This window comes from Sinocyclocheilus grahami, unplaced genomic scaffold (assembly GCF_001515645.1).
Source record: "Sinocyclocheilus grahami isolate Dianchi unplaced genomic scaffold, SAMN03320097.WGS_v1.1 scaffold451.1, whole genome shotgun sequence".
NCBI lineage: Eukaryota > Metazoa > Chordata > Actinopteri > Cypriniformes > Cyprinidae > Sinocyclocheilus > Sinocyclocheilus grahami.
The window spans coordinates 771875-796458 of NW_015505630.1; the positions used below are offsets into that span (position 1 = coordinate 771875).

A 24584-nucleotide genomic window follows, 5' to 3' on the forward strand; every position below is an offset into this window, starting at 1 on the left:
ACACAAAATAATGATCTTTAAAAAAGCATCATATGACCCCCTTAAGCTAAAAATTTTCATGCACAAAAATACAGTTTAGAATTTCTACACATGTATAAGGGGTCATGGTCGGTAAATGTTTACTGTTATTTTTCTTTAGGTTTAGTGTCCACAGTTCAAATAATTTTTGGGACCTCTGTATTTTTAAAAAGAGGCCATATTGTACGTTTCACCTCTGAATTGGCCATTTTCCACCCTTTTTTTTTTGAGTTACGCTGTCTACACCAGATGTGTCTGGTGCGGCAAGTCACAACCTGACCAAATGAAATCCCTCCCAGTATAGTAAACAATTAGAATAATAAACAACTAGACGGCTAGAGGCTTTAATTTAATAGACACCCATTTGCTATTTTTTAAGTTCAGGACACCTTCTTCAGTCACTTCCTCCTTTCCATCTAGTAAGGATTTTGTTTAGAAATATTAATTTTTTAATTGATAGATATGTTTTACCCCCAATATATTTAACTATTGACTTATTTAAAAATGGATTACCTGAAAGTATTTTAGAATTTTCGTCTTTAATAACTTTTTGTTAATTGTATACCTTGTGTAATTTATTCTGAGATCGCCATGAAAATAGCCTTGATGCTGGCAGGGCGTTAAAAAGTGAATAAATAAATAAATAAATTTGACTATTGTCTGACAAGTCATAATGAGGATGTTGTGTTTAAATTGTATGGGCTATAACTGAAATCATAATTTTGTAATTTCATAACACTACTGTTCAAAAATTGATTGACTACCCTCATTCTGCATATTTGACACTATTAACTTGTCCATCAGAATATTTGTTAATTAACGAATAGGTCTTTAGTGGTCAAACTCCTCATATGTTAATGTGCTAATGGTTATGACACAACTGATTTCTGAACGACCTAGTTTTTGCAAGCTTAGTTTCTATAAACGGTCTGTGTGGACTAGAGAGAGAGTTGTGAATGCTTTGGCTACATAATACACGTATCTCCAGTCTGTGACATTCCTTAGGATGGAAAAGGTTTTAACGTCCATGTTGCTACTGGTCTCCAGGCGCGTAAGTCTGGGATTTCTTGGGAGTCAGGGAATGTGCTATCTGTTATTGCTGCTCCATACTCAACCCTCTCACACGGCTTGAGGGCAACGACTTTACCATATAATGTTTATCACAGCAGCATTCTGCTTGCAATCCACTATCCACAAGTAGTTCAAGAAGTCTATTTTGAAGAGTTCATGTCGCAATATTAGAATTTCAGTAAGGGTCTTACAGAGATAGTTCACCCAAAAAAAATTTACTCATGACTTTTCTTCTGTAGAACATAAAAAAAAAAATAAAAAAAAAAGCTTTTTGTTTTTGTCCGTACAATGGAAGTCAGTGGGCTCCAATGTAGGTTCCCAACATTCTTCAAAATATCTTTTGTGTACATTTTTCAAATACGTCTTTGGTGAATCTTGAGTAAATGTTCTGTAAAATATTTGTGTAATCATTTCAGAGTTTCATTTGTTATCATTAAATTGTATTACATATCATATATTGGCATTTTATAGGCCACCATGCTCTCTAGATATGCATATAGTGACCACAACTCCTGACCGCCTCCGAACCTCTGTTGTGATGGAGTCCACGAGTAAAGCTCCAAGGAGAGAACACATTTCTGCTGGGTGGATGATATTTGAGAATGTCTCTATCCTGGGTTGTCTTTTTGACCTTGCTCTGAAGTATCAAACCCCAAAAAAAGAAGTCAGCAGCTTGTATTTTTCCCAGCAAGAAAATGTGCTTTTTCCGTTTTTGTTTTCTGTTGTACAAGAGTGTTGTGTTGACCTCTGGCTGTAAAACATACATCTTCACGGAGGGTTTTAGGGGTTTTTTTGCGCTTGGGAATAATTGACATATTTCGAATGTAATTTTTAAGTTCAACACTGCTTATTCTATCATATAGACCGCTGGTTTTTCAGGTCGATCTTTATTTTGGGATTTACGAAATTGGCCAAATATCTCGGTTTGTATTTCATGTTCTGGATATGCTCGTCCACCCCCCATCTCTTCCCCTCAGCACACACATGCGTTCATAAACACATCGTTCAGAACACTGTTTTAGTGTGAGCTTCATCCTTCCAGACCGACAAAGCCTGTCTTGTTTGTCGTCTGAGCTCATGGTGTTCACAGTCTGCCAGCTGCACAATGATCCTGTCAGAGCCGTGACATAGTGGTTAACACACATGCTAATACGAGTAGCCTAAGTTTGAGTCCAGATAGCATCATTTCCTAAACCTACCAGCCTGCATTATTTCAACAGCAACAAATTACTGGTAAAAACCGACATTACCCATGATTCTGCAAAGGAATTCCACCAATGTGGGAACTGAAAAGGATGTGATTACACGCAATACAGCTTTGAGCTTTTCCCTCACCATTGTAACGCGCTGCTTTTGCAAGGTTCCGTGAAAACGTTTCACATTTTATTTTCCTTTTTCGCCCCGAAAAGAAGATATCACAGGTTCATCAAGTTCGTCGAAATGATCCATCCTCGATCACTTTTAGTCAGCTTTGACGAAACTCCTCTCAGCTAGCACGTCTTTTCAAAGTGAAAGTAGCCTTGTCACCTGACGTAAATACAGCGCGCTGATTTGCTAAAATGGACTTATCGGCTTCTGTTCAAAAACAACAAGGGCGCTTGTCGGCTTCTGCAGTAAAACGTGAACTCACGATGCCTTGAAAGTGGACAAAACCGGCTTTTTTGACAAAACCTGTTTAGGGTTCAGATCGCGCTATATGTGGAGAATAATGCACGGCAATCAGCTCTTTTTTTTTTTAAAGTGGCTTTTATCGGTTTTTGCAAATGAACTCTTCATATATACATATACCTATGGTAAAAATACTTCCGGAACCAGGGCTGATAAAAAGTGGACTGGTGTTGCTCTAGGACTAAAGTTGAACAACTCTACAGTTGAACAAATTGAGTCATGATTTTAAAAAGCATGACATTGACAAAAGACCCTTTGCTTGTTATATTTCTCAACAGGGAAAGCTCATCCTTATTCCCAGGAGGCTTTGCACCCTGTCAGAGCAGGAAGCTGGAGTGGGAAAAGGAAATGGAACAGGAAGTTGCCCACTTAGCCAGCAGATTTGACAGTAGGCAGTAGAAAGGCCAACAAGTACCATCTATAACTTAAAGCACTTCAAGAACACAGAAGAACTCAGTAAGACCTACAGAAGAAGAGGAATACTATCGCATACTTGGAGGAAAGTAAAGAACAACACAAAGTGAGTGAAGGACAAAAATCACAGCTAAAGCTTGTGTGGTGTTGAACGCAGTAAATCACAAACTTTTTATTTTTTTGTCGTCTTCTCATCCTCTGCTCTCTCGTTCCTCTCAGGATGAAGTTGAAGGAAGACATATCTCCTCTCCTGCTGCAGGTCTTTCGATCGGTCGTCTGGGTTTATTCCGTCATCACGTTCCTGCCCTGGTACCTGCTCTCCGGAGCCAGCGGGAGCCAGGCCCATGCTAAACGAGTCAAAGCGCACTCAGTGAGTACAACAGTGGGATTCATTCAGCAGATTCATTCAAAAACTGGGCATGCCGTTTTTAAAATAAGTCTCTTATCCTCAGCAAGACTGCATTTATTGGATAAAAAAATTAAGAAATATTGAATATTATTACAATTTAAATAGTACTGTAAAGCGATTAATCACGATTAATCGCATCCAAAAATAAGTTTTTGTTTACATATGTGTGTACTGTTATATTTATTATGTACATATGAATACACACACATGCATGTAAATATCTAAGATAAATGTGTTTATAAATAATAATAAATTATATGAATGTAAATATATACATGTAGCCTAAATATTTTCAAAATATCTATTGTTTGTGTGTGTCTATATATACATAATAAATGTACACATATATTATGTAAACAATTAATTTTTTTTGATTAATTGTTTGACAGCACTAAATTATAAGTAACTGTTTTCTATTGTAATATGTTTTAAAGGTGTAATTAATTTCTGTGATGCAAAGCTGAATGTTCAGCATCATTAATCCTGTCTACAGTGTCACATGATCCTTCAGAAATCATTCTAATGTGCTGATTTGCTGCTCAAGTAACATTTATTATTATTATCAATGCTGAAACCAGTTGTGCTGCTTAATGGTTTTTGTGGAAATCATGATACATTTTTTCAGGAATCTTAAAAAAATTCAAAATAACAGTTTATTTGAGGTACAAAATGTTTTGTAACATAAATGTCCTTACTGAAACTTTTCAGTTTAATGCACCATTGCTAAATATAGAAGTCATATTTTAATTGGAGAAAAAAAAACTTACTGAGCCCAAACTTTTGAATAGTAGTGTACCTCAACGCATAATACATGCAAAAGACAATAATTCAACTGAGATTATCGCAGTTTATCTTAGATTAATGGAGGGATTTGAGTCACTTTCATTACTGATCAACGTCATTTAATGAAATTGCTGGTTACAAATATGATGAATCAGGCCACAAGTGGATTTTGCACTTTCTTGCAGTAGTGTTCCCTGGCACATTTTGTCACCCTGTGCTTGTCATCCATGTCCAGATCTTTCCCCGTGACCTCATTCTGATCTCCTGTCCTGTCAGGTCAGCAGGAATCCGGCAGGGCCATACAGGGCCGTGAGCAACCAGCTGAAGCTAGTGTCCCTGCTGCATGAGGGGGTGGATACTTTGGATAAAGTGTTTGAATACGCTGTAGGACACTTCCCTCAAAGAGACTGCCTCGGCACTAGAGAGGTGCTGAGCGAGGAAGATGAGATACAGCCTAACGGCAAGGTCTTTAAGAAGGTGAGACACACACATCGACTCTCAAGGGCTTTGGAACTTTGTTCACACTGCACGTGATTCTGTTAATTGAATCCAGTCTGCAGATCTAATCAGCATATTCAAATTGCAGTATATCCACATTAGTTGCCATTAGAGTTGGGCCGATAGACGATGCAATCGTCCATCGCAGATGGCTGACAGCCATCACGATGTTAAGCTGACATCGTGATTCCCCCCCACCCCCTCCCCCACAATCCGCCGCATCCCAGTTCCGTGTTCGGAAAGGAAATGAAGTGTACTACGGAAACCCTAAAGGGAATCAATAGCCTACAAGATGGGAGGATAAAAAAATTATTTCAATACTTTTTCTCGCAATTATTTTGTTGGGTAACTGTATATAAATTGTGGGCATCACATCGTCCGATGCCAATTTGGTAGACATCGCCCAACCCTAGTTGCCATATTATGATGTAACCATCAGCACAATGTCAAGAGACTTTCTTCTTAATTGACAAAATAGTAAGCTGTCATTGTGGAAACCGAGGACAGAAAATTAAACAATTTGCATTTGCTCATGTATGTCATGGCATTTTTGATGAGGCGCATAAGACGTTAATTTTTGCTCACCAAAACAGTCCAAAACACGTCCTAAATGCATTTTAATTAATTAATTAATTAATTAATGTTGTTTCATTTTCATTTATTTGATCACAAATACTAAAATAATAATACAAATCAATAATAATGAGAAATTTGACAATTTAAAGTAACTTTTCTATTTGAATCTATTTTAAAATATATAATTTATTCCTGTGATGCAAAGCTGAATTTTCAGCATCATTACTTCAGTCTTCAATGTCACATAATTCTTTGGAAATCATTCTAATATGCTGATTTGCTGCTCAAAAAACTTTTCTTATAATCAATGTTGGAAATGGTTGTGCTGCTCAATTTTTGTTTAAAATTAAAAATAGAAAGTTTGAAAGAACAGCGTTTATTTGAAATCTATAATTAAATTTTTATTATTATTATAAATGTATTTACTGTCACTTTTGACCAATTTAATGCATCCTTAATGAATAAAAGTATTAATTTATTTATGTTTTATTTTTTTTAAATTAGACCTTTGAAAAGTAGTGTAAGCATAAAAACAGATGTAGGCTTTTGTGTGTACAAAGACCTTTTTTATACCCTTGGAAAACACAATAAACACATACTTACACAATATTCAAGTATATGTAGAGTCTTTCTATGGTTAAGGGACCGGATCCCAAGAGAACTCGCTCACAAATTCTCTTGAACTCCAGAGGAAGAAGTTCAGTGGCCGTCTCTCTCTGTAAACTGTTATTATCTCTGGCCTGTTGTTGTCCAGAACTGTTTACATGAAACCGAAAAGAAGTCACATGCCACTGTGAAAGCTTCTGGGAATTTTAAGACAATGCAACTCTGACTCCTCTGTCTTTCTCTCTAGGTGATTTTGGGAGATTATAACTGGTTGTCGTATGAAGACACTTTCCATCTATCTCAGAGGTTTGGAAGCGGGCTGGCTGCACTGGGTCAGAAGCCTCTTTGTAACATTGCCGTTTTCTGTGAGACTCGTGCAGAATGGATCATAGCGGCGCAGGCTTGCTTCATGTACAACTTCCCCTGTGAGCAATTAAATCACATACACACAGAGTACTGTCTGCTGCTTTATGCTGACTAGGAGAGAATATAGCACTGCTGTAGTACTAGATGAAAGACAGCATCACACTGAAATCAGAACTGTTTTTCACCGTTCAAGCACACACTCATGCATGCTGCAGGAAATTGGTTTCATCACATTTCACATGTTAGCTATACTATACTATGGGCCAGATTTACTATCAGCTTGCGCCAGCGCAAACCCTCATTTGGCGTTAAAAAACTACTGTCAGTATTTACTAAAGACGTGCAGTGAAGAATTAGTGCTGAAAAGGCGTGGACAGTTATTTTTGTGACTCACCTTAGTGAAAATGCATTTGTAAGTTTCCCTTTTGATCTGTAAATTTACGGGAGGAGAGTATGTAAATGAATCACGCAATGCGATTTACTAAGATTTGCACTCGTTAATTCACTGGTATTTGTGGCACTATTTAACGCCCAAGAAAGCATGCCTTATAGTAGACGGTAATGTGCGCTGCTCTTGGTAGATTGCGCTGGTCATTATGGAAATGAAATGTTACGTCTGTGATCTTTAATGTGCGCATTGTTAGTAAATCACCCGCAGAATTTTCCCCTCCCATCAGCACTTTTATGAAATTGCACTCTTAACGCTAATTTGCCCTGTTTAGTAAATCTGGCCCTATAAGTATGCAAGATTTGAATTAGTGCAAAGGTATCTGGATTTATTTATTTTTTGTCCATCTGTGCATGCTTTTTTTAGAGTAGTTTTGGAGGGTCAACAGTAATGTTACTGAAAATAAAATGATTATTACTGTTATTATCAAATACTTGGCCTTTTATTTTATAGTACAATTTTATCGAAATTGAAATATATTTCTTAATTGGTTTATTTTTTATTTTAATTTATACATTTTAGATAATAGTAAAATACAAATATTATTTATAAAATTATTAATATTGTTGTATAGTCATATAATGAATACTTTCTTACTATACATATTCAGACTTTATTATTATTATTAAATACTCTACTTTTTATTTTACAGTACAGTTTTAATGAAATGGCAATATATGTATTGATGTTTTTTTAATTGAAATAATAATTTATAATTATTATTATCATGTATAATGCTATTATATGAATAATAGCATTATACATATAATGCTATTATATGAATAATTCATTGCTGTTGTTATTACATACTCAGCTTTTTATTTAACAGTACAATTTGTTTAGGTTTTAACATGTAAATAGTATCAAAATAAAATAATAATATATTATTATTATTATTATTATTATATTGAATGAATACTCTTACATATACATATTTTATTATTATTCAGTACTATTAATAAATGTATATAATACTATTATTAAAATATAAATGTTATTATAAATTTTATTTTACAGTACTATTTAATTGAGATGGTTATTTTTTTATTTAATTGTTTTTATTTAAATAATTAAAAATATTTATAATAATGATTGCTATTAAATCATATTTAGCTTATATTTTATAGTACAATTTAATTGAAATAGTAATATAAATTTGTACTGATCTAATTTTTAACATGTAAATAATAGGATAAAAATATGTATAAAAATTATTGTTATTATTATACTGTTATTTATTATATGAATACTCTCTTACTGCATATTCAAACTTAACCTTCATTAGTGAAGTATACGTTTTGGCAGAAGAATGAAATGATTTGTGTGTAGTCTCTGCCTCTCTCTCTCTCACTCTTTTATATTTAAAGGCACAGTTGTAACTCAAAATCGAAATGCTTTTCTATCTCTTGGCCTCAGTGGTGACTCTATACTCTACACTGGGAGGAGCGGCTATAGCTCATGGTCTAAATGAGACTGAGATCACACACATCATCACCAGCAAAGACCTGCTGCAGAGCCGCCTCAAGGTGAAAACACGGCACAGGCCATATATCAGACACACGACACACCAGTGAACTCATCAGCTATCAAGAGCTGCTGTCACTCATGCTCTCAATCACACTCTCTCTCAGGCCATTCTGATGGATGTCCCCAGACTGAAGCACATTATAGTGGTTGATAAGAAGCCCACCAGTTGGCTTGATCTCCCCAGAGGCATCATGGTCCACAACATAGCTGCTGTGCAGGAACTAGGGTCCAAACCTGAAAATAGTAAGTCTCAAGTAGCATACGGCTTTGTTTGAAATGTTTATATTTGCATGATGCATATGGTTTTGCATACTACTTTTAGTATATAGTATATACTAAACAGTCCAACCACAGCCTTGGGTTCCCAAGAACAGTAGGCTCTTGCTTGCTGACGAACATCTTTTGTTGTGTACTAACACAATAAGGACAGAAAGAGCTGTAAACATAGATTGTTGAGGGAAGAAAGACAGCAGGATCTTCCTGTCAGATGAAAAGACGACTTTTGAGGGCATGCGGCCCAGTGTTTTTGTGTCAGATAAGAGCAAGTGTTTAGAAAAGGCCTCTGGAGATAAGACAGGGAGATGTTATCATTGTTAGAGAAGGATTTCTCTGTTCAAAAAGACTGAGATAAAAGGTTTAGACATTTCACTGGGGCATTAGACCTTTGTTTTTTTTATGTGTTGCCTGTCTAACGCTCGCACATAAAACACCGAGATTTCAAATCCGAGCACATTTACGGGTGCCAGTGGTTTTACATTAGCTTGGGCAGATTTATGACTTTTGTTTTGGACTGAGAGGGTTTGTGCAGTGCAAAAAATCTTGGCTGCAAGTTTCCAATAAAAAAGTTTATTTTAGAAAGTAGTAGTTATTTTAGAGCACTTCTGTCTGGAATGCCACAACAACATGGCCGCCTGCCTCTAATGAAGCGATGTGAATGTGTGTTTCTCTGTGTGCAGTAATAATGTCCCGCAGGCAGCCTGTCCCGTCTGATATCGCAGTGATCATGTACACCAGCGGCTCTACGGGCATTCCTAAAGGAGTCATGATCTCCCATAGCAACATCATCGCTGGCATCACCGGCATGGCTGAACGCATTCCTAACCTGAAGTGAGTTTCTCTGACACGCGCTCATGTCTCACCAGCTGTGTTTCCATCACCCTGGTTTTTTTGCACATTTTGAAGCATCGCATCAGAAACGAGTGATGGAAACACCAAATTTCTGAAAAAAATCCCTTAATTCTCAAAAAAATGTGTACGCTCACATGAGGTGGTTTTTGACTTGTACGAAAAAGGGTTAATGCGAATAATGGGAGATGAAAACACATTTTGCGAAAAAATTGCACAAAAAAAATGTGTACCGACTCTAATCTTTTGAATGGTAGGCTATATGTATAATGTTACACTCTTAAAAATAAAGGTGCTTCAAAAGGTTCTTCAAGCGATGCCATAGAAGAACCATTTTTGGTTCCACAAAGAACCATTCAGTCAAAGGTTCTTTAAAGAACCATCTCTTTCTTACCTTTTTATAATCTGAAGAACCTTCTTTCACCACGAAGAACCTTTTGTCAAACAGAAAGGTTCTTCAGATGTTAAAGGTTCTTTATGGAACCATTTAGACAAAAAGGTTCTTCTATGGCATCGTGAAGCACTTTTATTTTTAAGAGTGTACAAAAGCTTTTTATTTCAGATAAATGCTGATCTTTGGATCTTTCTATTGGATCTTTCTTACTGTTCCAAAAAATTTGACTGGTAGTGTGTATGTATGTATAGCCTATGTATCACACTCATATCACATCTTGTTTTGGATAAGAATAAAACGTCAGGTCCGACAATATCGTGTCTTTTTTTTCATTTAAATCTAGCTTTATTCGCATTGGCCCATGGAAACCTCTATGAACACACTTGACTTAACTTGGCCAAAAAATCGCGGGAGATGAATTTACGTTTTATTAAAAAGTGTTTCCGTATTCTACACTCGTGGCGCGCGCACACATTAGGATAGGTTAGATGCCTGCCTCCGCTGCGAGTCCCTATCAAGCACTTTACCGATTCAACAACTCTCTTATTCTCCTCCTGCCTGGCTCTTTGGCCCGCATCACTCACCGCAGAGCAAGTCTGTTCTTGATAAAGCTGCTGTGAAAACGTGGGAAAAGCCAACGAGGAAGAAGTTGGGGTGGTGAAATGATCTTTATATAGGCGGAGCAAAATACTTCATCGCTCCATCTAAAGTGCATTGTGATTGGATGTTTACACTGTCAATACAGGAGACAAACCAATGGGCCACTGGCTCCTCGCTGTCCCTGCGTGATGGTTCTCGGCAAACAAAAAACATTCTGTCGGCCCCTTAAGTGCGTCGGCCCACCGGGAAAATGCCCGATTACCAATCTAGCCCTGGCCACATTTATTGTGTTGTTATAGGCTAAATTAAAATCATTATATTCAGTAGATTCTCGTTTTATGCGATATTCCAATTTTGCGCATACGTTAAATTCGCAACTTTGGGTGAAAACCTAGCTACTGTCTGCATTCACCTTTCTCTCTCTATCGCCCTGTCTCTCTGTTTTTATATTTTCCAGCATTTTTCTGTCTATCCATGGATTTCTGTTGTTATATAGCTAATCTCCATTAATCTCTATTGTTCTATTGGCAGTACTTCATTTTATGTCTGAATAATGAACTAGCATGCCCTACTAATACAGGTTTTAAAGCAGAAAGCTGGTCACGGCAATATGATTAATTGGTAATCAGACTTAAGTTACCTAGGAAGCAAACCTGTTTGTTTTTTAAAAGCGCAAATGTTTTCAACATGATAATAATAATAATACGTTTCTTGAGCAGCAAACCAGTATATCAGAATGACTTTACAATATATATTTAAAAAGTTATTTTAAATTGTTATAATATTTCAGAATATTATTGTTTTTACTGTTTAAATAAATGCAGCTTTGGTAACAAACTTATTTTAAAAACTAAATCAACATTGCCAAACTTTTGATTGCTACTGTTCATTTAAATCTTTAAAATCTCATGCAATGTTGAACCACAATTACTCATACTGGAATGTATTACAGAAAACTTCATGCAAGTGTTCTTAATGACTTATAAAAGTAAGTTATAATAAAATGACTTGTTTATTGTTCCAAAATGTGACACTTGACATTAGAAATATATATTTTTTTAAAGCTGTGCTTGTGCTATCCTCAACATTTTAATGTTTTCTTTGTCTGTGTGACTGATCACTGGCCTGCCAAATCATCTGAAATGTTTGTTTAGATGTTTATAAAAGATTTTCCGTTAACACTCTTTCTGTTTATTGTGGCAGTGAGAATGACACCTACATTGGCTACCTGCCACTTGCTCATGTCCTGGAGCTCAGCGCTGAGCTGGTGTGTGTGTCACATGGCTGCCGGATTGGATATTCGTCACCTCAGACTCTTGCTGACCAGGTACAAACGCACACATGAGTCATGCTATTGTGCCGTCATCACCATGGCAAGCTCTTTTACAATCTCAGAATACTTCAGATTGCCAAAGCATTTGCATCATAACTGCAGACAATCATAACACATCCCTGCATCTTGAGGAAACATTTTTGCTTTTTTTTTTTTTTACATTTTGTCCTTTCCCCACAGTCATCTAAAATCAAAAAGGGCAGTAAAGGAGACACCAGTGTGCTCAGACCAACACTGATGGCAGCCGTCCCTGTAAGAAACCTCAAGTTCACACAAACACACAGCTCTTAAGGTTGATAGAGATGTTAATTATTTCTCTGTGTGTAGGAGATTATGGACCGTATCTATAAGAATGTGATGACTAAAGTTGAAGAGATGAGCAGTGTGCAGAAAACTCTCTTTGTTCTGGCATACAACTACAAGATGGAGCAGATCTCCAAAGGATACAGCACGCCGCTCTGTGACAGGTATAAAATGAATGCTGCTTATAATATTAGCCAAGTGATTTCATCTAAACCTCGCTGGGTTTGTTTAGAAGCAGTACTGTTTTCTCTGTTATAATTATAATGTCTAATTATATCTTGTTCTGCAGGCTTGTGTTCAGAAAGGTTCGCTCGTTGCTGGGCGGTAACACGCGTGTGCTGTGGTCTGGCGGAGCTCCTTTATCTGCAGCTACTCAGCGTTTTATGAACATCTGCTTCTGCTGTCCTGTGGGACAGGGCTATGGCCTCACCGAGACCTGCGGAGCCGGGACCATCAGCGAGTGTAAGCATGAGATTCACTGAGCTGGGCTCGGGCAGTTAGGAGTGAATCTAGAATCAGCGGTTTTATTATAAAATAAAACTAAAATCAAACGATTCTGTCTATCCTTGGATTTTTAGTTGTTAAATAGCTAATCTCCATGAATCTCCATTCATTGCTTTATTAGCAGTGCTTCATTTTATGTCTGAATAATAAATTAGCAGGTCCAAGTTAATTTATCCATGACCCTGACTTAATGGCAATGTACACCAGTGTTTAAAGGTGTTTTTGTTTTGTTTAATTTTTGGAACAAAATGAAAAAAAAATATTTTCAACAAGAATGACACTGAAGACTGGAGTAATGGCTGTTGAAAATGTAGCTTTGCAGTAATTGAAATAAGGCTGAAAAAATGAAAAGGAATGAATGAAAAGCTAACTAAAATAATTAAGTCGTATTACTAAAAGTGAAATAAAAAAGTTAAATAGAAATATTGAAAATCTAATTAAGACAAAATAACAGTTACTAAAATGTAAACGAAAATGAAAATATAAAAATAAAAAGCACTTCAAGATATTAATAAAAACTATAATAGTAAACAAATATAATAACACTGGACTCATGACAAGAATAATGGGACTAAAAGAAGAGTATGTTACTAAAATCAAAGTCTTGACTGGTAATGTGCAGGAAGTCCTAGAATTAAAAGGTGAGTCAGCACTTTAAATTAAGGGTGTGTATTCTAGTATTAAAATAAAAAGCAGGTTACAGTGTTGTCACGGACATGGAAAACCTGATATTAGGAGACATCATAGACATTATTACATAAATGTCATTATCATGTTCTGCTCTGAAATATTTCATCGGCTAGAAATTGCTTTTTGAGTGCAGTCTTTTTGAAATAATTTTTAAAATCCTTAACCAGCAATCACAAAAGACTAGGGAAAAGTAATGGGAATTTATGGGTCAGCAGGTATGGGAATCTTGGGATTAATATATTTTAAATTAGTGGTAAGAGGTCTTGAAAAAAACCTGGGATATTATGCTGGGTTGATCCGACTATTCATGTGATTACTGCAGTAATAATAGTAAAGGGAGGGGAAAATACAGTTAGAATTGAAAGAAAATGACAGAAACCACACCTTCAAATCCGGTGACATTAAATGAATGCTTCTGAATAAAGGAATGTGTTAAATTGCATAAGTGTGCTAATACGGTGTATGTTTGTCTAGTGTCTGATTACAGCACTGGACGTGTTGGAGCTCCTCTGGTGTGTTCAGAGATCATGCTGAAGGACTGGGAGGAAGGCGAGTTCGGCTTTTTTACTGTCAACACTCATGATGATGTTCATTGGCTGCTATTGGTTTTTTCTTTATCATAATTAAAGTATGATGAGAATTTAAATATTATAAAATAATGTCCATTTAAATATTTTTCTCTTTTTTGCCATAGGTGGTTATTTCAGCACAGATAAACCAAACCCACGAGGAGAGATTCTGATTGGTGGTCCCAATGTCACCATGGGTTACTATAAAAACGAGCAGAAGAACCGAGAGGACTTCTTTGTGGATGCAAACGGCCAGCGCTGGTTCTGCACTGGAGACATTGGAGAATTTCACCATGATGGCTGCCTCAAGATTATCGGTGTGGGGAGATACACGTACACACAGACTTGAACAAAATATCAGAGCTATTTTCTCCCAAAAATGAAAATTCTGTCATCGTGAAAATAATTTACTCCCACTCCACTTGTTCCAAACCTGTATGAGTTTCTTTCTTATTTTGAACACACAAGAAAATATTTTGAAGAATATCTGTAACTAAAAAGTTGATGGTAGCCATTGACTTCCATAGTACTTTTTTTTTTTTCCCATTCTATGGAAATCAATGGCTACCGTCAGTTATTACATACAGGTTTGGAACTATTTGTTGGTGAGTAAATGATGGCAGAATTTTGGTCACTTTTTTGGTTGAACTATCCCTTTAAGTCTTATCATAGTCATTTCTACGTAGGTTCCTCTAACTGGTTGTGGCATGTGTGTGTACTGTAGATCGTAAGAAGGACCTGGTGAAGTTGCAAGCTGGTGAATATGTGTCTTTGGGAAAAGTGGAGGCTGTGCTCAAAAACTGCCCGCTCATTGACAACATCTGCGCTTATGCCAACAGGTGAGTGCACATAAGAAACATGCATTCATAAATGCTGTATAGTGTTTTAGCTGAGATGTATAAATGTTTCCATCTCTTTACACAGTGATGAGTCTTATGTGATTGGGTTTGTGGTGCCCAATCAGAAGCAGTTAACCACCCTTGCTGAGCAGAAGGGCATTATAGGATCATTGGAAGAGCTCTGCAACCATGCAGGGATGGAGAAAGAGGTTCTACATATCATCACAGACGCGGCTGTAACAGGTCTGTCAACAGAGGGCAAACACTTGTCTCCATTTTTTTTTTTTTTTTTTTTGAGCTGGAATTTGAATTGAATTGGCCACAGCTTATATGGATGCTGAATTGGATTGACCGGAAGATTTTTGAATTGCAATGCCATTGCCAAACATGTTTACTGTATCATAGTTTTGCATCTTTTTACTTAGTAAAAAGTAACCATGCTGTAGGTTAACTTGCCATCTGAAAATCTGACAATGTTGATTTTTATAATACATCTTACAATACAAATCTTAGAATAACCACCATTTTTTAAAGAAATTAATACTTTAATTTGGTAAGAATGCATTGAATTGATCAAAGGTGACCGCTATATATATATATATACACACACAGTGGTGTGAAAAGGCGTATATATATATATATATATATATATCCAGGTTTCCACAAAAAAATATTATGTAAAACAACTGTTTACACAAAAATATTGGGCAGTACAACTGTTTTCAACATTAATGATAATAACAAATATTTCCTGAGCAGCAAATCAGCATATTAGAATGATTTCTGAAGGATCTTGCGACACTGAAGACTGGAGTAATGATGCTGAAAATTCAGCTTTACATCCCAGGAATATATTACACTTTAAAATATATCGCAACAGAAAACAGTTATTTTAACTTGTAATAATATTTCACTGTATTTTTAATCAAATAAATGCATTGAGCATGAGAGACTTCCACTCAATACTGTCCTCTATTTCTCAGGTATTGTTGGGAAGTCTAACTCATTTTTATGAATTGGCATGTTGCTTGTTTAGGCAGTTAATTTCACTGACCCAATTCCAATAAAAATGAATTCACTTAAAATGTCACTCAAAACCTTTGGCAAAAGACCATGCACAGCATTTTACCTAATTGGTTTAAGCTTCTTGCTGTATACATATATAGCTATAGCTTAGCAAGCTACAGTTTCCAACACCATGCTAAATAAAATCTGTTCTGTTTCACAGGTAAACTGGAGCGCTTTGAGATCCCAAAGAAAATCTGCCTGAGCCCCGAACCCTGGACGCCCGAGACAGGCCTGGTTACCGACGCCTTCAAACTCAAACGCAAGGAACTAAAAACGCACTATCAGGACGATATCGAGAGAATGTACGGCGGCAAGTGAATGAAGCCAGGCGATGTGATGTGATGGGGAGGGAGGGAGGGGGGGTTTAGGACACACCATATACCACAATGCCTATATACAAAAATACAACCCACAATCCTCTGCCTTCCTGCTCCCTGTGATGCTCTGCGATCAAATCAGGGACACACTTGAATTTGCGTTCAGTGGTTTGACGAGAGGTAACGGAGCGACAGCAAACGCCACCTGCTGCAGCAGGTACTAAATAACACACTTTTCTCAGATGATATACGAAAGCGACTTCTGAAAGCCACACGACACAACATACAGACTGTGAGATTTTTGGACCCCACCCAGACCTTTTGCTTCTCTCTCATTGGCTCTTTTTGATAGACACGCCCCTCACCATGCCCTCACATTGTTCTGCAGGCAGATGCGCTTGATGATTCCACCCTACTGCGAAGCGGTCACACTGAATTCTCATCAAGAGTCTATGCAGGGAAAATGTTTTGTAATTTGGCTGTATTTGTTGCTTATTTCTGTTAATTTCGTTCAGACATTTTTTTATTTTTTTTTTCCCAAAGACTTTTTTTAGTCTGAAACAGCTGCAAGATTTGGATATGTATGGAATGCCTCTCTAACTGTATCTGTTACAATGTTACTTTTTCTGGAACTTTGGCGTTTTTACTTGGCATTTTGTTACTTTGAACTCCGGCTTCTGTTGTTTACCTGTATCCAAAGGCTGTTACTGTTCCCCCGTGAGAAATGAACGATGCGTTTCTGGTGCTAGTGCACACTGAGGACTTGTGTACCTAGAAAGAAACCAGAAAGACCAACCTTACAATCCAGACCAAGAGAGACCAGAATTAAACCAGATATCTGTTCTAATGTAACAAAAGCAGTTGTAATTCTGGACCAAAGCTGTTACGGAGAGCAGTCTTAAGCCAGAGACGTGCTCTAATACTACAAAAAGCTTGTACTGATGCAACAGAGAGGTTTTAGTTTTTTTTTTTGTCAGGGCAACTTTAACAATAATCCAATTTCAGAGACATGCTCCACATTTTGTGCATTTCTATGTCAGTGAGTTGGCGTCCGGTCTGCATCTGAAACATTCTCCCACGTTCCATTACTCACGTCTACAGGGTTTGCCTAAGAATCACATAGGATGTATGACTCCGTATTTACAGCGTATATTTCTTTAAACTCTGTTTTTTGTCTGAATTTGTAAAGCCTTTAAACTTCTTTCCTTCTAAATATGTCATGTTGCATGGATGTCTTGCAAGGGAACCAATTGTTGGCGTGGAGTAGTTCGGGTACCTTTTTGTTTCTTACATGGCCATATTTTATTATATTGTGATATCGTCATTGTACTGTGGGAAACGATTAGTGACTTCAACAGAGAGGGAAAGTATGAATTTGAATGTGCAATAATAGACTTATGTATTCTGAGATACATCAAATGATATGCACAGTCCGGCCCCAAGAGCATGAATGTCTCCAGCCTCTTCGATGTAACGGAAGAGACACATTTATTCTGCTTCTGACTGTGCAGATCACTTACATCATTCGACAACTAATGCATTATGATTCACATTTGACTTTGCATGATTCAGGAGATGTAAACCAAACAAATAAGCATTGAATAAGAACATATTGTATTGCGGACATTGATAAATGTGACATTTGCAAAAACGGGGCAAATGTTTCTTAATCTGTACACTCATTCATTATTTATGTGAAAAATGCTGATTTTCAGCACTTGACATTTTCAAGATGAAAAGTTCCGAACTTTTTTTTTTGTGTGTGTTCTTGATTCCTTTAGACAGTTTTGATTAATCTTTGGTTGTAGAAACACTCCAGCTTTGCCGTCACAACATGATGCTCTTTACTGAAAGTACTTTGTTTTTGTTTTATTATCATTTTTGTTTGTCCTAAAAGGAACTGAAGGCATATGGTGTTCCTAAACTAGATGTGTCTGCCTTTCCTGTGCTCGATGGAGGATGTTGATTGCCTTTTTTACACCGTGGAAATTAAAAGTGGTTCATAGGAATTTATACTTTTGATCATTTATTTCTGTCTTCGAGCTGCTGCTGTACTGCTCACCTTGATTGTGCTTCATTTACATTATTTGATGTCATTTGTTCCAGCCACAAACATCTGGCCAATCAGCTGTTAGTCTAAAGAGAGCTCCACCTTATTTCCCATTTTCTGAGCCGAACCGTAATCTGATTGGTTTATTCACCTGTCAGTCACGTCGTTGGCAACAGCTAACCCAAATGAATCTGCCTATTAGATGCTTACGCCATTAATGGCATCTGTGTTTAACTGCATCCTACTTTACGTTCTTGATGTTTAATGGCTATACACAGGCCTATTGAGCATTCTAGACACAAGAGGATGTTTGGTGGATTAATTCTCTCTCCTTGTTACCCGCTCTGTAAATATGAATTTTGTGAGAAATTCATGAAGTTAGTTGCATTTAGCAGATGTACAAATATAATATCTCCTTTAAATATGTTTAATCTTTGTTACAGGCCAGGTTTGGGGTCTTTTCTCCTCTGTGTGAGTGGTTACTGTCTTACGACAAGCAGGTCAAAGCAAACAACTTTATTTATTTGTAATTTGGCCTTGAAACTATGTTATAAGGAGGAATAAAGTTTCGTGAATTACAAGGGGATTTTTTAGTAATATGTATCTGTGCTTTTGTTTTCTGAACGTTTTTTTTTACTTTTGCATTGGTAAAGTTTTTTTCAGAATAGTGATCAAAGTTTCATATTTATGATTTAAAATTATTTTATATAATTTGTCTATTTATATGAAGTTGTATATGAGAGAATGAGGAAGTATTTTATGTAATATTATTTAGATCTCATAACTGCTATACACCAGTAGATGTCAGCATCAGATAATTTACCATAGAGAAAAGCAAGTCTACTGTACCTTTAGTCTTGTAATGTCAAATAATAATTATTTTAACATAAAAATTGCTTATGTTTTGTATTACAGCTCAGAAGACTAGCCCTTGATTGACTGGCCATTTGTATTTTTAATTTAATCTATTTTAGTGTACATTTTTTACAAGCAATATTTACTGAAGATTTGCCATATTCTAGAGATAAAGTTAACATTAAATTCAAAATGTATACTTTATTGACACATATTCCAAGATTCAGATTCCCAGATGCACATTGAATATCCTGTTCCACTCAGAAAAATGTCAGAAGGAAAATGGCTTGCAAAAGGCAGTTTACATTTAATTACCAATACAACTACAGGTGCATCTCAATAAATTAGAATGTCATAGAAAAGTAAATGTGTCGTCAAATATACAGTATATCCAATTTGCCGGTCTCTAACCTACCTAAATGACTAGCCAATCATGAAAAAGGCTCATTGGAAAAACATGCTTCTACTGCAAAAAAAAAAAAACATACATAAAAGGTACAATTAAAGCCTAAAAAAAAGTCTACATTGCAAGACACAAACTTAGAATTTTAATTGTCTTTCGAGTTTACATTTCATAATTAAGATTTTTTTGTGTGTGTGCGAATCCTGAGTTTGCATCTCAAAATTATCTTTTGTTTCCAACATCATGAAATAAAAAAAGGTAAGTGCGACTTTTTAATCTCACTATTGACATTTTTCCAACAATTCTAAGAAAATGGATAAACTCAGCTGCAAAAATGATGAGAAAAAAGTGAAATTGCGAGATATCTTCCAACATGCCAGTTAGATTTAGTGTAGGTGGTCTAATATTTTTTCAATTCAAATTCATGTGTTTTGGATGAAACTGAACATATTTTTTTGTGCTACTTACTGGACATTTTACTTAGAGTCGCAAAATGTGCAAGAAGAAACAATTTGCACTGCAATTTGCAGACACATCACCACAGGCATGATTTTCCATTGAAAATATGTTTTGGATCTGGTCTTACAATTTTTGGACACAACCATGATGGCATTCCTTACAGTTCCATATAAATGGCATTAATGCCATATAAATATTGTATTTAATGGTATAACTTAGTCCTTAAAGTGACACTTACATTAACATTTCATTCATAACAAAATATCAAACCAGTGGATCAGCACCTAGAAAGGACCTCCACAGCCCTGAAAGACAGCGGAGACCAGGACAACTAGATGAGCCCCAGATACAGATCCCCTGTAAAGACCTTGTCTCAGATGACCACCGGGACAAGACCACAGAAACCAGACGAGTCCTCTGCACAATGTGACTTTGCTGCAGCCTGGATTTGAACTGCTGGTTTCATCTGGTCAGAGGAGAACTGGCCCCCCGACTGAGCCTGGTTTCTCCCAAGGTTTTTTCTCCATTCTGTCACCGATGGAGTTTTGGTTCCTTGCTGCTGTCGCCTCTGGCTTGCTTAGTTGGGGACACTTCATTTCCAGCGATATCGTTGACTTGATTGCAAATGATTGCAAAGATACTATTTAAACTGAACTGAGCTGGATGATGACATCACTGAATTGAATGATGAACTGTCTTTAACTGAAAAATTAGTGTTTACTATTGTCATTTTGCATTATTTTCCTAATTAATGCTGTTCAGTTGCTTTGACACAATCTGTATTGTTAAAAGCGCTATATAAATAAAGGTGATTTGACTTGACTTGATTGTAATGAAAATAAATAAGAAGGATAAAAACACAATATAAACCTTAATATGACCAAGAATATCAATAGAATTTTTAGCATTTCACAACTTCAAGCTACAGCAGCAGTTGGTGTAAGACTGCGTGTGTTCTGTTGGAGTGAATAAGTGTGAGTGTGTGTGTGTGTGCGTAGTTGGAGATATTGATATGTCTGGTATATGAGTCATCACTGGGATATATTTATAGCCGCTCTACCGAGAGAAAGAGAGAGAGAGAGCGGTAGAGAGGAAAGGAGGGTGTTAGCGGGCTGCTCTGTGTACGTGTGGAAAGGGAAGATCTAATGAGAATCTCACTGTGTGGTCAAACTCTAACACTTTTAGCAGTGTGATAGGGCTGTCACCCCTTTCCGTATGTACAGGCCTCCTCCGGCTCTCTCTATCCTTGCAGTTGCAGAGCTGGATGATTTTAATGAACAGAGAGACTCCAACTGTGCTCGGCTATGCAAGCAAAGGTCATTTTCCTGTGTTTTCTCCTCACTGCTCAGTGTTTTTCTCGGAACTCTGATTCATTAAAGGTGTGAAAACTTTTTGGGCTCCTTTTAATGAAACCCCACACATACATTTATGCAGTTGCTTGGCTCATTCCTTGACTGTTTATAATTATAACCATATCTGTGATGTTCTGTATGAGGAATCTAATTCACACAATCTGCCACAATAACAACAGTGTTCGTGCTGGTTTGGAGTGGGTTGGTGAGAGTCACTGCCCGTCTCTGCCAGAGATTCACAAGAAACTCAAATATACAGTATATCCAATTTGCCGGTCTCTAACCTACCTAAATGACTAGCCAATCATGAAAAAGGCTCATTGGAAAAACATGCTTCTACTGCAAAAAAAAAAAAAAACATACATAAAAGGTACAATTAAAGCCTAAAAAAAAGTCTACATTGCAAGACACAAACTTAGAATTTTAATTGTCTTTCGAGTTTACATTTCATAATTAAGATTTTTTTGTGTGTGTGCGAATCCTGAGTTTACATCTCAAAATTATCTTTTGTTTCCAACATCATGAAATAAAAAAAGGTAAGTGCGACTTTTTAATCTCACTATTCTGAAATTTTTCCAACAATTCTAAGAAAATGGATAAACTCAGCTGCAAAAATGATGAGACGACACATGGGTTGATAATGAGATTAAACGGAAAGTTTTGGTTATGTTTCCTGCTTCTATTATCACGTGTCCAGAGGCGGACAGTAACTAAGTACATTTACTTGAGTATTGTACTTAAGTACACTTTTTGAGTATCTGTACTTTACTTGAGTATAATTTTTTCTGGAAACTTTAACTTTTTCTGGACTTTAACTGGACTACATTTGAAAGACAATTATTGTACTTTTCACTCCACTATTTCTATCAAGTTACAGTATGTGAAAAATAATGTGTTTTTTGAACATTAAAGCATGTCAACATATTCTGTTACACCAAATACACAAAATAATGATCTTTAAAAAAAGCATCATATGACCCCTTTAAGTAATGGAGTTGTGTACTTTGTCCGCTTCTGCACGTGTCTCTCAACAAATGTCTCAAACTGAATACAGAGTTGCCAAGACCCAGTCTGCCATCAAAAGTCAGAGGTCTCAATTTGAACTCAAACAAACCAAGTCCAAATTATCTGAACTAACCTACTAGGCCACGTTCACACAGCAGCAGAAAACGGTTGCATTTCTGTATTCAAGTAGGCCTACATTATACTGTTATTGTCTGTTATTTACGATAGTAAAAACCGCATTCTATAACCGAACTCACACAACCGAACTTTCGTCGAGCCCCGCTGAGTGAACGGAACCATATGTCTGTAGCTTCACCGTGTCTCGTGTCTGTTGAGCGTTTGTGTGATTTTGGTAACTCACAGAGTTGGATATACAATATGAGCTGTCATCTTAAGGTTTTAGGTTTTATGTCCCATCAGTAGTAGTCTTCCTCCGAGGCTGCTCCCGTCAGTTTTGTGGTCTGCTGCGCGTGACTCATTAATCGGCTGTCGGTTAATTCATATTTGACGAATGAACTCGCTCACCCGCTGGACTCTTGTCGTGATAACTGTGATTCTACTTTCGGTGATATTGTAGACGTCGTTTTTCTTAAATATGTATTTTAACCATCACTAGAGTTACATTATGTGGTATTTACGGCAGTTAGCATACTTTTTCAAGCGACTCGAGTACTTAATCAAATATTTCAGCTGTTGTGTGAATCTAAATGCAAACATTTATCAAATTCGTCACAATTTTAAGAATAACATTTTCTTCCGATAATATGAAAATTTATTCATTCGTTCATTTATATTAATGAATGGATTCTGATTGGCTGTTGATGCTTTAGCTGAAAAAAAAAATGGACCGTTATTCCAAAAATGTGTCATTGCCATTATATTGTGGTGTGAACTTCCTTATTCTCCAAGAATTAAAATGATTAATAAAACGTAATAGTTAGTCAATAGTTATCATCCTTCATGGTGCATTAATACAGTGGTTCCCAACCCTGGTCCTGGAGGCACCCCAACACTGCACATTTTGCATGTCTCCTTTCTCTCACACACCAGTTTCGGGTCTTGGAGTCTCTACTAAGGAGCTGATGACCTGAATCAGGTGTGTTTGATTAAGGAGACATGCAAAACATGCAGTGTTGGGGTGCCTCCAGGACCAGGGTTGGGAACCACTGCATTAATAGACTAAGCCTACTTAAATTAAACTTAACTGAAAAACTCATTAGCATATGTCTTCTGAGCTATAAAAGAGCAAACTCTGAGCAATATAAATTGGCCATTCTGCTGCAAGTTTGGGTATGCTAACGCATAAAAACAAACATCTATGAGTCATTCCCACACACTTTAGTACCCGTTATATTCTCTCAATGACACACACACAGACTGCGGTGTATTGAGGGCCATTGCGGTGCCCTGTTGGTTTCTGTTGACTTTGGAATTACAACCCTTCATTGAGATTCCAGGAACCGCACAACGCTGCTGTCAATCTCCCCAGCAACCAGAGGAAAGGTGAGATGGAAAAAGAGAGAGAGAAATAGAAAGAGACGGAGATATGGAGACGAGGAACAGCATAAGAGATGCAGAATATAAAAAAATAACTAATTGACTGATAGATTTCATTGCTTGTATTTATAAGAATGACAGCAGAGAGACGATGCAGCCCTCCCTTTCTATTCTCACTGACATTCATCCTCTCCACCTCCTCCCTCCCTCCGTCCGCTATGCCGTCAGCCCATTCTAGCATGCTGAACACAGCGTAACTGATGCTTTCATTGAGCCAAATCAAATCAACAGCCTTCAGAACAGGCCAAGCATATAATCTCTACTCAAACTGTCAGTTTACAGAACAGACAAAATCTGCTGTATTCTCAAAGCTCTAGGCTCCTTCAATTCAGCTACATTAACATAATTAATGGTTTTAGTACATAAAATATAGCAATGATAACATTTTTGGTTAGTAAATTGAACAAATGCGAAGTAACAATTTTGTGCGATGAACATGATACCTCAAAACATAAGACTTTTTGAAGAGAGGTATGCCATTACTCCTTTAAGTGACCAAAACCATGCTAAATTGAGACCAGAAGTATGACTTCTGGACTTTGACATTGAAGGAGAGACCCGAGCCATATCTAGAGAGAGACTCACTGTTCATCCACCCACAGATAGCAGAAAACATGTGGCTCATGTTTGCTTTTTCTTCTGTCACTGGCCATAATTATAACGGTGAAATCAGTATTAGGCATTAAATAATGTCATACATGTGAAAATCAATGATAATTTAATAAATAGCTGTAACTGGGCTTAGAGGAAGACAGGTTTTTCTGATGATTAAAGCAT

The 24584-nt window shown here is 36.7% G+C and overlaps 1 protein-coding gene across 1 annotated transcript in view; it reads left to right on the forward strand.

The window, feature by feature from the left end:
- LOC107552494 (long-chain-fatty-acid--CoA ligase 3-like) overlaps nucleotides 1-18139 on the forward strand; it is a 23672-nt gene extending 5533 nt beyond the window's left edge. Inside the window, exons 2-17 of the mRNA XM_016234393.1 lie at nucleotides 3036-3277; nucleotides 3391-3541; nucleotides 4640-4840; nucleotides 6291-6468; nucleotides 8274-8383; nucleotides 8489-8627; nucleotides 9341-9491; nucleotides 11707-11830; nucleotides 12017-12088; nucleotides 12164-12303; nucleotides 12429-12601; nucleotides 13808-13882; nucleotides 14028-14219; nucleotides 14627-14741; nucleotides 14827-14984; nucleotides 15970-18139. Coding sequence (XP_016089879.1) covers nucleotides 3392-3541; nucleotides 4640-4840; nucleotides 6291-6468; nucleotides 8274-8383; nucleotides 8489-8627; nucleotides 9341-9491; nucleotides 11707-11830; nucleotides 12017-12088; nucleotides 12164-12303; nucleotides 12429-12601; nucleotides 13808-13882; nucleotides 14028-14219; nucleotides 14627-14741; nucleotides 14827-14984; nucleotides 15970-16127 — 2136 coding nt within the window. The 5' untranslated portion in view covers nucleotides 3036-3277; nucleotide 3391 and the 3' untranslated portion in view covers nucleotides 16128-18139. The remainder of the gene's footprint in view (nucleotides 1-3035; nucleotides 3278-3390; nucleotides 3542-4639; nucleotides 4841-6290; nucleotides 6469-8273; nucleotides 8384-8488; nucleotides 8628-9340; nucleotides 9492-11706; nucleotides 11831-12016; nucleotides 12089-12163; nucleotides 12304-12428; nucleotides 12602-13807; nucleotides 13883-14027; nucleotides 14220-14626; nucleotides 14742-14826; nucleotides 14985-15969) is intronic.
- The last annotated feature ends 6445 nt before the right edge of the window (nucleotides 18140-24584 follow it).